Source organism: Panthera pardus, unplaced genomic scaffold (genome assembly GCF_024362965.1).
Source record: "Panthera pardus isolate Hobbes unplaced genomic scaffold, ASM2436296v1 HiC_scaffold_6, whole genome shotgun sequence".
NCBI lineage: Eukaryota > Metazoa > Chordata > Mammalia > Carnivora > Felidae > Panthera > Panthera pardus.
The window spans coordinates 86,324,281-86,342,410 of record NW_026526991.1 but is presented as its reverse complement, the minus strand read 5'-3'; the positions used below and the strand labels follow the sequence as shown (position 1 = coordinate 86,342,410).

Sequence of the window (18,130 nt, the reverse complement as noted above, 5' to 3'; positions counted from 1 at the left end):
CAGCCCCAACTGCCTCCCCTGTGGAGAAACTACAGCAGTTGCTCTTAGCCTATAGACTTGGCAGAGGTGGGGACAAGGGCCAACTCATTTCTGCCCAACCAATGACTTTTTAAATGGGTGACATTTGTTTGGAAAAATCCCTACTGTGAATAGGAATCCCTATTAAAATTGTCGCAAGGCACCCATCTGCCTACCAACCTGAAACTGGTAGGTGAACAAAACACGTCAAAGTAAAACATAAAGGAAAGGTTTAGATACAGGGAAAAGACATATGTAGTAACACTTATCATATTTTAAATAAGTCAACAGTAAACCACGATCACACACGTGTGTGTGCGCACACACACCTCACATGGGCATCTTTTGTATTAAGAAAGGAAGCACTGTAAAATAATTCTGAATCTGTGTTAGCTATAGATTGTACTGTTGAAAACTATTTTTGTGTGTGGGCACAGGAGTGCATGTGCCTCTGCGTGTGTGAGTGCGCGCGTGTGTGTTTCCTTCCCCTAACTGACCAGCCATGTTAATGGTCTGTTTTTCCCCCTCATGAGTCACTACATAGTGCTGCTATGTGTGCATATTTTTCATTTATTTGTGAATTTTTATTAATTCTAGTTTTTGTTAATGACATTTGAGTTTCCTTTCTGTAAAAAAAAAAAAAAAGATTCAGCAATTTTTAGAACTGGGCTGCAGTCTGTGGGTCTTTACTCCTCATCCTTCCTCCCTGCTCTCTCCACCTGTCTGACTACCCCTCCCTGCCTGCCTTTGCCTTCAACCTCTTTATCTTTCACAGGCATTTTCACCAACAAGTGTTTCCACATCTAATCCTGTCTTGGTGTCTGCCTCTCAGAGAATGAAAACTGAGAAAATTCATATGAGACATAATCGCTGCCTCAAAGAACTCCCAGTCTCACTGGAGGAATGGACATAAATATTTTAAAAATACAAATAGTTCATTGTGATGATTCCTAATTTGCAGTAGATAGAAATCATCTTGAGGATGCACAGAAGGAGGCAATTGTTCTATTTGGAGTAGATGAATGCATGTTAAGAACAAATAAAGGAAGAGATGACTTCTAGGTTGGATCCCAAAGGAATTGTTAGAGCGGCTGAAGTTAGGGCACTTGAGAAAGAGAGAATAACAAAAACAAAGACACAGAGTTAGGAAAGCATTTGACATACTTAAGAAATATGTACTTGTCCATTCCTGAGAAATTGCTTCACTTCTACCATACTTAAAAAAACAACAACACAGGTCAGCAAAGCATACTTTGTTCAGAGCTCTTAATTTCAAGAGACCTTCCAGGCTCAGTCTTCCCAAGAGCAAAGGAAGCATGGAACCATAGCCATGGTTCCATGCTTCCTGTGCCATCTGTATTTACTATACATATCACGTACCAGGCACCCAACAAGTCCTCAGGGGAAGAACCACAGATTTAAATATAAGTGTGACATACAAAGTTCTGTAAAGCTGAAAAGAAATTCATAAGTTTTCCTTCTGCCACTATTTCCTTTCTAAGGTGGGGGGAGGGACTTGAGAAGGACCAGTCTAATTACATGAAAACGAGGTCAAATTAGTGCTGATACACTCTGAAGTAAGGTATGTTTCTGCAGATCCAATCGTGCTGAAAAACGTAAAGGATGGTGCACCCTTGGGAGATACATCCCTGCATTTTCAGGGAAAAATTTGTAGCCTACCTATTATGTGATGTGTGCTACAGGTAAAAATTTTGGAAATGCAGAAACACAAATGAAAAAATAAGTCACCCATAATTCTATAGCACATATTTTGCATGAGTGTGTGTGTGTGTGTGTGTGTGCAGAATGTGTTTAAATTGGATGGGTAACACCACATGGGATATTTTATAAACAGCTTCTATCATTTAATTCTGCACTATGAGCTGTTACTATCTACTATCATGAAAATTCCTCCTGACTTAATTTCTGAGATACTTTTCCTCTTCTAACTCTTGCTCCTTTCTTCCACGGACTTTTCCTCTAATCTCTTAAATCTTGAAGTTTTCTTGGGTCAACACTTTTCTCTGCTCACTCAAGCTGGTCTTCCAGCACAGCATGTTTGGCATTCCCCGGTATCCTCTACTGCCCCTGCACTGATCCCTCCCTTCTAAACCCAGACTCTGTTTTCTAAGTACACACGAAACATCTCTACTTGAATAGCTCACATGTAACTCAGACTCAATCTATCAAAAACAGAACTCAATTCATGATGTGACCTGACCCTCAAGCAAGCTTCTGATAATGCCTTTCCTTAGATTTTAGAAAGTATTGATTAAATAATGAAGCTATCATCCTTGCCTTCACCCTCTTTTTCCTTCCCAATGACCATGGGTCACTAAGTATGATCTTTTCTGTAGGCAACCACCATTGTTCCGTCCTCTCCAGCACTTCCGGCATGGCCTTTGTAAAGGGCTCTTATCATCTCTCAGCTGTACTTGGTGGGGCGTCCTTAACTTGTCTCCCTCTGCCACACCCACTCATGCTTGTACCAAGGAGTGAATGCAAGATGAGGAATGAATATACGAATGGACTATTTTTTTTTTCCAAGAAATTTTGCAGAGAAGTGTGGAAAAGACAGAAACATTTAAAAACATCAAGAGGAGACCAGGTTAAGGCAAAGCTTGTTTGCTTATTAATGTGAGAATATTTAAGGAATGACAGCAAGGGAAGGAGCTAGTAAACCTGGAGCATAAGGGAGGACTAACAGGGGAATGAGATCCCAGAACACCCTCAGAACCTAAAGGAAAAGAAATAATAATAGGTCAAGATTTATATTTGAGGGGTCCTGAAGGAATTTAGATCTCATTGAATTCTCTGTTCACCTGATAAGGTGAGAGAAAGAAGAAAAAGTGAGACCTTTGAAAAGATTGGTAAAAGCTTATGACAACTTCATCTGGAATACTGGTGAATGGGTTGAGTAGGGATCAGCAACTATCGTTTACATGTTCACCATTGTGCCCTGAACCATGCACTGTACCTGGAACATATTTGGCCCTCGGTAAACGTCCTATAGACTAAGCTCCACAGTGGCAGAAACCAGGTCTTATTCATGCAATGAACACTGTGCTTAATCATTGTAGAAACTCAACGGTCAAAAAGAATGACTTGGTCTATAGAAAATTCTATAAAAATATCATTAGCCACACTCTCTGAAACCAGAAGCTTCTTGTATTATCCCTTTAAAGTTGAACTTTATCAGGAAGAAACAAAGAAAAGTCATCCTCATCTCAGAGATTCACTAATTAAAGTAATTCTTAGATTATATTTGTATCATTAAAAATGAGGCAATTTCCTCATTCTTACTGCCAGTCTTGTACAACGTTAAGAATGATACTAAAATAGTCATTATATTTTAATCACCCAAGACAGGAAATATAATTATTTTTTTAGAAATATTATCTGAGGGGTGCCTGGGTGGCTCAGTTGGTTAAGCATCCAGCTTCGGCTTGGGTCATGGTCTCCCTGTTCCCTAATTCAAGCCCTTTGCCAGGCTCTGGGCTGACAGCTCAGAGCCTGGAGCCTGTTTCAGATTCTGTCTCCCTCTTTCTCTGCCCCTCCCCTCCTCATGCTCTCTCTCTCTCTCTCTCTCAAAAATAAATGAAATGAAATGAAAAAAAAATTTTTAAAGAAATATCATCTGAAATAGTTCTGATAGGTGTCAAAACAAACACGGGAGGCTTCTAATAAACTCTCAAAAATATATTCTATGTCATTTTGAAATGCCCTATGTAAACAATTAGTTCTACCTTGACTCTGTCTGTGCGGTTGTTGAAAAGTCCGATCCGTCTAATGGTGCTGAGGATGGGATCAGTGGAGTCATCAATCATGTTGTGAGTGGTCACTGGAGGCAAAGACTGTCGCTGAAGTCATAGAGGAAAGAAAATGTCAGTTGTGGAAAGAATGAGTGTGACTAATTTCAACAATAGGTCATTGGCAACACATCATCAGCCTTCAGTCTTCTGAAATGACAGTAATGATGATGACTAAGTTTTGTGTGTGTTTCAGAGGAGGATAATGGGTTGAAGAACTTCCTTCAGATATTATCATACCTTTGTTTTTCACCTGCAGCCACTATGTGAAAGGCCTAGACTTCTTGACTGCTTTCAGGATTTATTTAGAATGAAGGTGTCCTGAAATCTTGACTCAAGATGGATGCCTTTCCTGGATCCTTCTAGCAGGGCTGACCTCTGATGGTTCCTGATGCCTCACTACTGTGACAAGATGTGACACCTAGCTTCCATTTTTTTGCAGTAAGTTCACTCAACTGAGAAACAGTCACCGTTTCTCTATCATGACTCAAAATGCTCTGCTTTTTGAAAATTTTAGGGATGATTTTATTGTCATTGCAATATATACAGTTTTGCAAATGGATATATTCATTCCAAATAAGTTTTTTAAGTGGATACAAGATACATTCCATGAAAATGTTCAAAAGAGCCCTGAAAAGCACCCATAAAACAAGCAAAGTTGTTATTTAGGTGAATGCATAAAAAATGACTTTTCTAGCTCTTACGTTTAAACATTTCCCAAACTAGCCCATTCCAATAAATTCAAATATTGATCTAAATTGATTTTAACAATCTCGGGAAGTGATGGGCACTCTTGTCCTTGTTACCTGAGTTGAAAAGATGGCTCTTTTCATAACTGTTACATCATCTCGATCCAAAATATTGTTCATGTCAGGAATTTCTCCTCTGTGAGGAAAACCATGTTAATAACAAAAATAAAAATAACTGGCACTAATTCAATGTTTCCTATGTGTCGGACTCTGTTCTAAGCACTTCAAAAGTAAATATAAAACATGGTTTTATATAAATATAAATATAAAAACATATGGTTTCCTGATGAAGCTTATAGACAAATTCCTAAAGCATGAAGAAAAATAAAAGAACAATTTTGATAGTATAAAAGAAAATGAAAATTTGTAAACATTAATGTTGACCATGAAAAGGACATTTTCATTATATTTTGCCTAGTCTTGAGTACCATGTTCCAAAGTGGCCATAACTGTCCATCTATGAGTTAATATTTTTACTGGTAAAAGGAAATGATGCATGCCTGCAACCATCGATCAGAAGATAACACAGCTTTCTCTTCATATTATAATAAAATCCATATATTTTATATATATTATTATTTTATAATACATTTTAATTTGATTTGATTATTTAGATTTTATTTTATAAATTTATATATTTCATTTATTTCATTATGTATTTAATGTTTATCATTCATAAAGTAAATATAGATTAATTAACATTACTTAATGTTAATAAATATTTTAATATGTGAGTAAATATAAGTATTTAATATATAAAGTCAATGTATTTTTTGACTCAAACATCTTGTGAAATCTCCCTCCATTTCACATTGACATATTAATCCTTAATGAGAGTTCCATTGAATTAGAACCTATTTACCTATGTAAATATGTTCTCATTTGTACATCTTGTTTATAACTATTTGCCAGATGAAAGAAAATAAAACCTGTTCACATGACATAATACATATTCAAAGTCTACTAATTCCTTTATATTGGAACAAAGGAAACACATTATAGTGTAAATTGTTAAATCTGAACAGTGGAGCCTTAAAATGTTTGAAGTGGTCACAATTCCCAGCACCTACCTTAATAATGCATCATAGAGTTTCTTTCCAAATTTTTCCTTCACAGAATGTGCAATGTCCCTGTATAAATTGAAAGATTTATAATTTAAACAGTGTCACAATTTGTAATCTTTTTTTGCTATGGCCATGCTGATGTTTTTGTCAGTGTATTTTTTGAAATTACAGGTCCTTTGGTACAAGCTCTTCTATTGTTTTTCCTGGTTGCCAGTCTAGTTGAATTAAAACCTCCAGAGCTGAGGCAGCAGAACTGCGCTGAGCGGCCCACAGAGCTTCACATTTTTTTGCTTCAGGCGAGGGTGGAGGGCAGGGAGGGGGTGTGGCTGGAAGTACAGATGTAACAAGATGGGGAAATTCTGTGATAATTGTTGAATCTGGGCTATGGGCATGTAGGGTGTCATTATACTAATCTCTTCGGCATTCATTTTTAAATTTTCACAAGAATTTTTTTTTTTTTTTTTAAGTTCAACCCATCTTTAAAGATTTCTAGGGCCGCCTGGGTGGCTCGGTTGAGTGTCCAACCTCAGCTCAGGTCATGATATAACAGTTCATGGGTTCAAGCCCTGCACTGGGCTCTGTGCTGACAGCTCAGGGCCTGGAGCCTGCTTCGGATTCTGTGTCTCCCTCTCTGTCTGCCCCTCTTTTGCTCATGCTCTGTTTCTGTCTGTCTCTCAAAAATAAATAAATGTTAAAAAAAAAAGTCTAAAAAAATAGTAAAGATTTCTACAGAGGTTTTATCCTTCCACAGTGGTTCATTCCAAAGCTTTTACAGTAACATAGTCCTATAGGCATTCCATAATCTGACATAATAGCCTAATGAGAAGTGAGTAGCATTTGTGCTATAATAATATTAAGGGGGAAAAAAAACCACAACAGTCCAAAAAGATGTATCAGAAATTATGCATGTTAAAAAAATCTCTACACTTATTGCTTGAGAACATTTATAGGACATGAGGTTACCATAGTTGTTTCCGCACTGCCTGGCCTTTCAGGGTTTCCACATTGAAATTGTTTGTCTTGGCAGGCATAATGAAAAACACCACCACTGTGACGTCACTTTTATGCATCTAATGAGGGATTAGGAAACACAACCAGTCAACTACCACAGATAAAAGAAAACATCAACAGATGGACCTTAAACTTAAAAAAAAAATAGTGTTTTACATTATCTTTAGATAAAAGGAATACTTATTTATGACTGACAGAGAAATTATACCCACTTTCCTGAAGCTGACTCCGAAATATTATTTTATTTGGGCTTTCAGTCAAGATTTACTAACAATTTGAATATTCAGACACAAAATATTTTCATTAACCAGCTAAAATATAGAGCAACTGCTATTGATAATTACAGTGCTTTTCTGGGGTTAAAAAAAGTCATAGGAGGGGCACCTGGGTGGCTCAGTTGGTTAAGCGTCCGACTTCAGCTCAGGTCATGATCTCATGCTTGTGCCCTGCACCAGACTCTGTGCTGACAGCTCAGAGCCTGGGGCCTGTTTTGAATTCTGTGATTCTGTGTCTCCATCTTTCTCTACCCCTCTCCAGCTTGTGCTCTGTCTGTCTCTCTCTCAAAAATAAATAAACATTAAAAAAAAAATCTACAGAAGTCATAGAATAGGAAACTCACTCCAGGAATAGCCACTGTATTAAAGAAGAATAAATGTACTATCTGAAAGAATGCTTTCTTTCAATTTCTCCAAGTATTATAATTATCTTTGATGTCTAAAATAGCAATTGGCTTTTTCTTCACACTTAAAAATAAAGTGACTATTAGGAATACCTGGGGGCCTAGTCGGTTAAGTGTCCCACTCTTGATTTTGGCTGGGGTCATGATCTTGGAGTTCATGACTTCGAGCTCTGCATTGGGCTCTGCATTGACAGTGCAGAACCTGCTTGGGATTCCCTCTCTCTGCCCCTCCCCTGCTTGCACTTTCTCTTTCTCTCTCTCAAAATAAATAAATAAACATTAAACATACACACACACACACACACACACACACACACACACACACACATTTATGCAGCCACTCTGGAAAATAGTGTGGAGTTTCCTCAAAAAATTAAAAATAGAATTACCCTATGACACAGCAATAGCACTTCTAGGAATTTATCAAAAGGATACAGGAGTGCTGATTCGTAGGGGTACATGTACCCCAATGTTTATAGCAGTGCTATCAATAGCCAAATAATGGAAAGAGCCCAAATTCATCAACTGATGAATGTATAAGGAAGATGTGGCATATATATATATATATGTACACACACACACACACACACACACACACACACACACACAATGGAATACTACTCAGCAGTGAAAAGGAATGAAATCTTGCCATTTGCAACAATGTTGATGGAATTGGAGAGTATTATGCTAAGTGAAATAAGTCAGTCAGAAAAAGATGGATATCATATGTTTTAGTCATATGTGGAATTTGAGAAACTTAACAGAAGACCATAGGGGAAGGGAAGGAAAAATAAGTTACGAACAGAGAGGGAGGCAAGCCATAAGAGACTCTTAAATACAGACAATAAACTGAGGGTTGATGGGGGTGGGGGATGGGGGGAGCAGGGAAAACAGGTGATAGGCATTGAGAAGGGCCCTTGTTGGGATGAGCACTGGGTGTTGTATGTAAGTGATGAATCATGGGAATCTATTCCTGAAGCCAAGACTAAAATGTATACACTGTATGTTAGCTAACCTGACAATAAATTATTAAATATATATATATACACACATATATATATGTGTATATATATATACATATATATACACACATATATATGTGTGTATATGTGTATACACATATATATGTGTGTATATGTGTATACACATATATATGTGTGTATATATATATATATATATATATTTAAAGTGACTGTTAAATAAATGTATAGATAAATTGATTAATAATGTCCCTAAACATGATATATGTTTGATATAGCTTTGACTCCATCTATAAAGCTTGTTGAATAGATACATACTAGGAATATTATGGAATAAGATTATTCCAGCCTATTCTAGAAAAATCCATCTGGTCTTTATTAATGTATTACTTCCTTATTAATGTGGTATCAGGAAATCTTTTAGGATACTTAGTACAATATCTGCTCTAAGGCAAAAACAAATCTATGTGCAAGAAAAAAAATTAACTGGACAGTGGTTCAGAGCTCAGTAAAGTTTAGATTGTCTTGGTATCTCAGTAAGATTGAAATTCTACACCCATCACCTATAACGTACTCTTATTTATTCTATATTTCTACATGATAGAATTAGAATATAAGCCAGTAACTTTCATCACTAGATTTTACATGATACCATTTTGTATAGCTGCTTCTACTGGAACAAGTTTTATTGCTGGATTAACTGGGAACCTATATTAAGTCTCACCTTCCTGAGCAAAAAAAAAAAAATGATTCCACATTGAAGTGGGAGGCTCCTTTCCCCTCCTTCATGTATCCCTGTAGTGGGACATCTCCTAGTTTCACAATTCAAGACTTAATCTCAGGGGGAGGCATGGCGGATGAGTAGGGAGAGGAAAAGCATTTGTGTGTGTCTGCCCAGTTGTACAGAGAGCAAAGGCTTAGTTGCCAACTGTGCATGGTACATGTTCCTCTGAAGGCCTTCTTAGGTTGGGGGAAGATGGCAATCGGATGAGATAGCAAGGTCTAATAGCAAGTTCAATATTAGGAAGCCTATTGGTGTCATATACCAAGCCACATCTTCCATTAAAGACTTTTTTGGTTTTAAAAATTGCAAATTTTGTTCTGCATTTTCTTGATTTCCTCATATTTATCTTTCAATCGATTAACTCTTGGGACAGGAGAAGGAATGTTACAATGTCATCTTAAAACATAACACCATAAGCTTGTGGCTCTCTTTAAAAAAATATCTGATCAGGTAAATATACAAGTGAACAATGTAGCAATCCCAATAAGCAAATTGAAAGACCAGAGTCATTTTTAGAATAAGGTTGTCATTTTAAGTAATCAAAATCATGTATTCTCTTGAAAACATCCTAAGAAACCAGAAAGTTCTTTACTTCTCACAGAAGGAAGTCCTGTTATAAAAGTAGTACATGGTGTACCACCTAGGGTGTTCTTACCCTCAGCAGGAAATTTAACCTGGATAAGGCTTCTAGGAAGATGTCAGCTCCTTTGTTTGAAAACTCGTATCTCCCAGCAATGAAAAGGAACAAAGTCTTTTCAAGGTCAAAGTCCAGATGACTAAAACAAAACAAAACAGTTTCAAATAAAATAAGACAACAGCAACAAAATGTACAAATGAATTCTGTTAAAATTTAATGGGGCTGAGAAAGGTAAACATTTACTATAACAATCTTGTTTTCTCTATGTCATAGGTCCCTAAAACATGTGCTATTTTTTAAAAAAAATTTTTAAAGGTTCATTTATTTTTGAGAGAGACAGAGGGTGAGTGGGGAGGGGCAGAGAGAGAGAGAGAGTGAAACAAGAATCTGAAGCAGGCTCCAGGCTCCATACTGTCAGCACAGAGCCTGACACAGAGCTCGAATCCATCCATGACCTGAGCCGAAGTCAGACACCCAACTGACTGAGCCACCCAGGTGCCCCCGTGCTTTTTTTTTTTTTTTTTTCAATAAAGAAAAGCATACCCATAGAAATGACCTCGAACAAAATCTTGGATCCTGGCCTTGTACGTGGCATGTAGATTTTGAAACTCATGTACTGCTGAAAATTTCTTAACACTCAAGCCATTTGGAGTAACTACATCTGGAAAAGCAAAAATAAAATCACCATAAATATCTTCTCTTGGGAGAGGGTACCATTGTAGAAAAATAGTGTGCTTAAATGTATAAAATTAGATGTCTATTAACATTTCTAGTTTCTAGCATAGAACTAAAAATTCGTAACACTTCACAATAAATTGTTGATATAGGAAATCAGGAGTGTGTGACCAAAATAATATTAACTAGTACAATGAAACATCTAATTAAAAGCACTAATAATGATTAGTATAATTTTCCTTTATTGATTGCTTACTATGCACCAGGCACTGTTCTAAACACTTTAAAATGTAATTCATTTAATCCTTGCAAAAACCAATGGAGTAGGTGTTCTTATCTGCATTTTCAGAGACAGAAACGGAGGCACAGAGTTGTTAAGGAATCTGTCCGAGAACACAAGTGTCAGTAGGAGTAGAATCCATGCGTTATGCCTCCACGTGTTGTGTCTTAATCATTTTGTACACTGAACTACCTCTTAGCAACTTATTTTGACCGACCATGTGGGAAATGTTCTGTCCACTTGGAAAATTGGAAAGGCAAGCCTGTATTTCTAATTCCCAGAAGATTTTACTCAAGCAGGAAGACATTTTTGTTTTCCAGAATACTAGTCTGTGACAAGAAAGATAGAGACTACTCGGAGTACAAAATTAGAGCTACCTACTGACTTGAATACATGGGTTGTTGCATTTAGTAGCAGTAAAAACAAATGAGATAAAAAAAAAAGAAGCTATGTCAAAAAAATTTAACATATGGCATTGGAGATTTTTGCTAGATTTGAGATTTGAGTTAAACTTATAAATATGCCATTATTTTGAAGGATATTTTACAGTTAACCAACTACCTTAAGTTTTTTTTTTTTTAATGTTCGTTTATTTTTGAGAGAGAGAAAGAGAGAGAGATAAAAAGTGTGAGTGGGGGCGGGGCAGAGAGACAGAGGGAAACACAGAATCTGAAGCAGGCTCCAGGCTCTGACCTGTCAGCACAGAGTCTGATACAGGGCTCAAACTGCTGGAACCGCAAGATCGTGACCTGAGGCGAAGTCAGATGCTTAACCCACCGAGCCACCCAGGTGCCCCAACAAACTCCCTTTTGAAATGGTTCCACAAAATCAACTCAGGCTTCTTTGTCATTTCTCATATAAACAACTCATGGGGGGCGCCTGGGTGGCTCAGTCGGTTAAGCGTCCGACTTCAGCTCAGGTCACGATCTCGCAGTCTGTGAGTTCGAGCCCCGCGTCGGGCTCTGGGCTGATGGCTCAGAGCCTGGAGCCTGTTTCAGATTCTGTGTCTCCCTCTCTCTCTGCCCCTCCCCTGTTCATGCTCTGTCTCTCTCTGTCCCAAAAATAAATAAACATTAAAAAAAAAAAAATTAAAAAAAAAAATAAACAACTCATGGTTCTTATGAGTTTTTACTAAGTAATTGGGCAAATGCTATACTCCTTTGCATACCTCCCCACAGCAGAGTGGATTTTAGGTTGCCAAGGTTTCTAGTAAAAACCCTCGTGAATAATTCCTAGATGAACTGTATAGTGTGATCTGGATAGTAGACAATCCTCCCTTATAATGTATTTATCTTTCCATAACATTATATAGTGCTTACCTTGTGCTAGACTCTAGTATATTTGATAAATATTAATTTAATTTTTGTCAAACCACAGGAAGTATAAGTTATTTTGCTATCCTCATTTTACAGATGAAGAAACTGGCCTGTTGAGAGGCTATTTGGCCAAGATCAAAGTAACTACAAAGTAACAGAGGTAGGATTTAAAAACAAGGCAGCCTGGCTCTGAGGTCTATGCCTTTATCCACTGTGGTGGTCAGCTGTATTGTCCAAAAAGATATAGAAGCCCAAAATGTATATGAATATCTCCTTATTATGACTTTATTTCCTCTGGAATTTTTTTTCATTGTTTCACAAACAAAGCTATATAAGGATGAGATTGTGCAGATAGGATAGTAGCTTTAAGAGAAAGTTTTATTTTAAAACAGGAAAAAAAAAACCACAAGTATTTTTGTAAGCTCAGAAAAAGATACTGTATGCAAGAAACAAGAAATATGCAAGAAAGAAATAGCGTGGTGATGGAGTACGTTTCTGTAAGGGACATGACAGTGATAATCCAACTGAATGCTGGAGAATACTTGGAAAGACAAAAGAGGAATAGGCTCTTTATTCTGCCATGATTCAAATTTCTTGGATTCTTTTTTTTTTTTTAATTATCTGGCACCTTGAAATACTTCCTGTAGACATTCAACAACCTATATTTGGAAGAAAGACAACCAGAGACAAGATCACAGGGATTAAAGAAAGGATATGTTAATTAGGACTGTTTGGTCACAAGTAACAGACCCAGTGCTAACACTGTGTGAATAGGTCCTAACCCTGGTTTATCTATAATAATGAGGAATTTATTCACAGGATGCTAGTGTCTCATGGCAAGGGTTTATCTGGGCTTCAGGAATTGGTTTAAACCATTAGTTTAAATCACTGTGGAGAATCTAGAGTCTGTTTCTCCTTTTCATTGTACTTCACTGTAGGTTAGCCTTCTTTGCATCCCATACAACATAGAAGAAAAATGGGCACTGCCAACAGCTTCAAAGCTGACATTTCTTTTTTTTTTTTTTTTAATGTTTATTTATTTTATTTTGAGGCAGAGAGAGGGAGTGGGGGAGGGGCAGAGAAAGAGGGAGAGAGTGAATCCCAAGCAGGCTCTGTGCTGACAGTGGGTCTCCATCTCACCATCTGTGAGATCATGACCTGAGCCAAAATCAAGAGTTGGGCGCTCAACCAACTGAGCCACCCAGATGCCCCTCAAAGCTGACATTTCTGTTATACAAGAGTGCATTCATACAGATTCATCTGTTTAGACTCCCTCCTGTGGGAGTATTCTGATTGGCCTGGTTTATGCTGGGTATCTACCTCTGGACCAATCTGCTGTGGCCAGGTGATACAGTCAAATTTTTTTAAAGTTTATTTATTTATTTATTTATTTATTTATTTATTTTGAGAAAGAGGGAGAGAGAGCACAACCAGGGGAGGGACAGAGAGAGAGAGGGAGAGAGAGACTCCCAAGCAAGCTCCAAACTGTCAGCTCAGAGAGGGGCTTGATCTCACAACCATGAGATCATGACCTAAGTCAAAAGCAATAGTTGGACACTTAACCTACTGAGCCACCCAAGCACCTAGAGTTATGTTTTATGAACATGCCTCTTGGCATTGCAACCTCTAGATGGATCTGGAGATAGTTCCCAGAAAAGCTTTCAAGGTCTTGGGAGAAGTAAAACAGTATGTTTCTACTAAACAGGACTGATGGGGCAGTGTCATAAGATGTAGGACTGACATAATCTCACACAAATTTCTGATATTTTCTGAACTTTTATTTCCTTAAAATAAAAAATTTAACTTGCTTACACCCACCAAGTCACTGTGACAACCCTAGGACATAGGCCTATTTCAAGCATACCTCATTCATTCAACAAGCACAGACTGAACACTACTATGTTGTAGATATAGCTTAGTGTTCATTTTATTACAAAGCTACTGAAATTGAGAATTAAAATATGTGTAAAGATCTGGGTGGTAATAGTGAATGCAATTTTTCCTCTATTATTTTATGGATTTTTCTTTGTTTTAAACAAAATTTTTATACTTCAATGTCATTTAGGACTGAAAGATTGCTGACAAACTCAGAGATAATAATTACCAGGCTTTCTCTTCAGCATATGTTCTGCCTCTATTGCTGTTATTTCAGATACTGTGGTGAACACATGAGCACAATGGACAGAGGCTCGCTCCATGCAGTACCGGTGGTAAATCTGCCTTTCCCCAGCCTCTTTGTCTATGTCAAACTGTTTAAAAGAAAAAAAGAAGGAAAAAGCAAAAACACAAACACATTTTCTCATACTACTGACACTTGAAAAGCATGGAGGTTAGTGGCATTGACCCCCTGTGTAGTCAGAAATCTGCATTTAACTTTTGACTCCCCCCATACTTAACTACTAGTAGACTACTGTTGACCAGAAGCCTTACCAATGACAAAAACAGTTGATTAACACATATTTGTATATGTGTTACATACTGTATTTTTACAATATAATAAGCTAGAGAAAAGAAAATGCTGTTAAGAATATCATAAGGAAGAGAAAATACATTTATAGTACTGTACTTATTGGAAAAATTTGTGCATGAGTGAACCTGTGCAGTTCAGACCTGTATTGTTCAAGGATCAGCTGTACTGATCCATTTACACAAGGAAAACAAAATCACATATATTCATACTGTTTTTCTTCAAGACTGTGTAAAATTTTATGACCAGAAAAAAGTAGTAACTTTTTATTAAACCTATTACTAAAATGTATACCCACTCATGTTTTATTTATTTCTTTTATTAAAAAAAATTTTTAGCGTTTATTTTTGAGAGACAGAGCATGAGCGAGAGAGGGGCAGAGAGAGAGAGAGGGAGAGACTGAATCCCAAGTAGGCTCCAGGCTCTGAGCTGTCAGCACAGAGCTGACGTGGGGCTCAAACCCATGGACAGCAAGATCATAACCTGAGCCAAAGTCCGACGCTTAGCCCACTTAGCCACCCAGGCACCCCCAGCCACTCATGCTTTAAAAAGTACTGTTCAGGGGCACCTGGGTGGCTTAGTCGGTTAAGCACCTGACTCTTGATTTCAGCTCAGGTCCTGATCTCATGGTTCCTGAGATGAAACCCTGCATCAGGCTCTGTACAGACAGCACAGAGCCTGCTTAGAATTCTTTCTGTCCCTCTCTCTCTGCCCCTCCCCCTGCCCTCTTTCAAAATATAAATAAATAAACATTTTAAAAAGTATTGTCCATTTCTGCTTCTAAACTGCTGTTTAATCCTCACGTGAATATTTCTACTTTGGTGTAATTAGAATTCTTAATTTTTGATATCTTAATTATATTAACTTAACTTACATTTTATAAACATTGAGCTAATTACTTTCCCCAAAGACCTTATCATATTTTCCCCATAAGCAAAGAAACAAAGCCGACAGTAAAGTCGATACTGAAAATAAGGATAATTATTATCACCCTTAATTCACTGAAAAGCTTTCTGACAAAGAGAAAAGACAAATGATTTTCCAGGGTTACATAACTCCTACCACTGTATAATTTCAAGAGGTGTATGGTTACTTTAATTGGATGGTGTGTTAAATTGTGCAATAATCCTTTATTCTGGGTATCTTAAAAAAAAACAAAATAACTTTAAAAACCAACAAGCCAAACACCAAACAATTGATTAAATAGTTGGCAACAGTTATGGGCTTTTGCCATTTTGCTTAGTTGCTGAATATTATGTCTCACATAGCTGCAGATGAAACTAGCTGTGTTTAAGAGAGAAAAGTATATCAAGTTTCTGGTATTATATTAGCAGGGTGCTTTCCATAATAAAGAGTATTAGAAGCTCAACAGTACTCATCAAGCTCTCTTCTAAGCATGATGTCATATTTAATCCTCATAAACCACTAAGGCTTGTATTGTGTCTTCATTTTGTGAAGGGGAAACTTGAAGCTTGTAGAGGTTAGGAAATCTGCCCAAGACCACATTCCTATTAAGTGTCTTAGCAGAGTCCTAAACTGATCCTTAATCAGTCTGACTCCAAGATTGTGCTACCTCCTGCTTATAGAACATTTAGACTCCAGCTCGACCAAGTCAGTCCCAGTAATTACTGTCCCATATAGAGGAAAATACCGAAAAAGACTAAGTAGATGATTCTAAAGACTACAACAAAGAAAGTCTTAGAGGATTCTTTCCTGTCTGTAATGTTTGCAACTATTTATCTGAAAATGTTTGAATCAGGGCTTTATATGGCATCCTTGGATCAGCTGAAGTTTTCCCAAAGGCTTATATGTCTGGTCTCATTTATTCAATCAAATCTGTCATTCAATCAATATTTGTTGAGTAATTTATTGTTTCTGTGGCCCTCAAAGAGCTTATAAATTAGTGAGAAAACAGGTTAAAATTAGGCAGAAATAGGTAAGTGCCTGAGGAAGGCATAGGGTCAGAGTGAGACTGATTTACAGAGTGGGACTGAGAATAGGGAAACATAGCTCATACTATGCAAGTGTTTATATTGTCAGTATCACTTCCAGAATGTAAGATTTTCAAGGGCAAGGACCATGATTTATTAATCTTTGTACCTCCAAGTTGTATTGTTCAAGGATCAGATGTACGTGAATAAAACGGCATTTGAACTGGGACATGAAACTTTAATTTGGGGAAAGGTTATTTTGGATTGAAAAATTAACTGTCCTAAAGAACAAGTACATAAAGTCAAATAGGGTTCCTGGGTGGCTCACTCGGTTAAGCATCTGACTCTTGATTTCAGCTCAGGTCCTGATCTCATGCTTCATGGGATCGAGCCCCATGTCAGGCTCTGCCTCTCCCCTGCTCACTCTCTCTCTCTCTCTCTCAAAACAAATAAATAACTATTTTTTAAGTAAAAAAAATATAAATTAAAATAGCATGTGCAGAAAAATAGCATCTGATGTGACCGTAGCAGAGAGTATAGAATGTAGGAGACATAGTAAGACAATAGACAAGGCTAGAAAGTCAGCCTTTGTCCTGTATACAGTGGAAAGCACTAAAAGGCTCATTTAAACATATGATAAAGACGGTCTATGCTTAGAAAAAATAACTCTGGAAAAAGTATGAAATGTTTTCTGTTACTGAGCTTTTGTGAAGATTAAATGAGATAACACATAACAGATGTTTAGAAAAGCGCCTGGCACGTGGAAAGTGCTCAATAACTTTACCTATAATCATCATCATTATTGTTGTTTCTGTTGGTATTGTAGAAAGTAATAAGATTTCATATATGGGGAAGGGTTTACCATCTGGACATTTAGAGATAAGAAGATAGGATGTCTAGATGAGCACACCAAGTATGCAGATATACAAAGGGAGAATAGTAGAGGCCTCGTGATCCCGTGAAAGGTCTCCACGAAGACAGGCATGTGCCTTTTCCTGGTCCTGTGGGGTCCATTACCTTCCAGGCCTGCAGTATGCTTGCCACATCTGTGGTTTACAGCAACTCTAGGTGTTTATACATATTGTCCACTTTTCCGCATGTTTATGATAGCCTGTTAAAATCTCTGTCTGGTAATTCCAACATCTAGGACATATCTGGCCCTGGATATTTTGACCATGGATCTTACTTTCCTACATTTTTGTATATCTCATTACTTTTTCCTGAATTCAGGAAAATGTGTAAAAAGAACAAAAAGTGAGGCAAAGCATAGGTAAGTCAGCAAAGCACAGTCTAGTGACAGAGGATGATAATCCTGTGATTGAAGGTGATGAGCTCAAAACTTGGTCAGATGGAAGAGTTAAAATCCATCAAGCAATTGTCTATGGTTTCTTTCACTGTCTGTTCATCCCAGACAACACCGTCCTTACATTTCCATCCAGGAAATCCTGATATCATCAAAGAAAGAGAGTCCAAAGCATAAGAAAATTAATGGCCTTTTTTTAAAGCAGTAGTTATGTAGCCATTATAATTGAGGGGAAAATCGATCAATGGCTAGACCAATAAAAATGAATTTGGAAATATCTTCTTGGAGAGTCTCAGAAGACTGATATGCTGGCTGAAAATGGTTGAAATGCTATTTTAGTTAACAGAGTTAACTAAAAACTTAAAGCGACATCAAAGTCCTTTTGAACTGGCTATTAACTAAACATATTTTCAGTGAGCAATTAAAA

General features: G+C 37.2%; 1 protein-coding gene across 2 annotated transcripts in view; it reads right to left on the bottom strand.

Annotated features, from left to right (window-relative positions):
• The window catches only part of GYS2 (glycogen synthase 2), a 56,316-nt gene that overhangs the window by 14,622 nt on the left and 23,564 nt on the right, over positions 1 to 18,130 (bottom strand). For both annotated transcript variants that reach the window (XM_019452183.2, XM_019452184.2), the window contains exons 5-11: positions 14,107 to 14,251; positions 10,275 to 10,392; positions 9,750 to 9,870; positions 6,604 to 6,710; positions 5,647 to 5,706; positions 4,634 to 4,712; positions 3,765 to 3,878 (exon numbers count right to left, since the gene is read on the bottom strand). In XM_019452183.2, the coding sequence (XP_019307728.2) occupies positions 3,765 to 3,878; positions 4,634 to 4,712; positions 5,647 to 5,706; positions 6,604 to 6,710; positions 9,750 to 9,870; positions 10,275 to 10,392; positions 14,107 to 14,251 (744 nt within the window). The remainder of the gene's footprint in view (positions 1 to 3,764; positions 3,879 to 4,633; positions 4,713 to 5,646; positions 5,707 to 6,603; positions 6,711 to 9,749; positions 9,871 to 10,274; positions 10,393 to 14,106; positions 14,252 to 18,130) is intronic.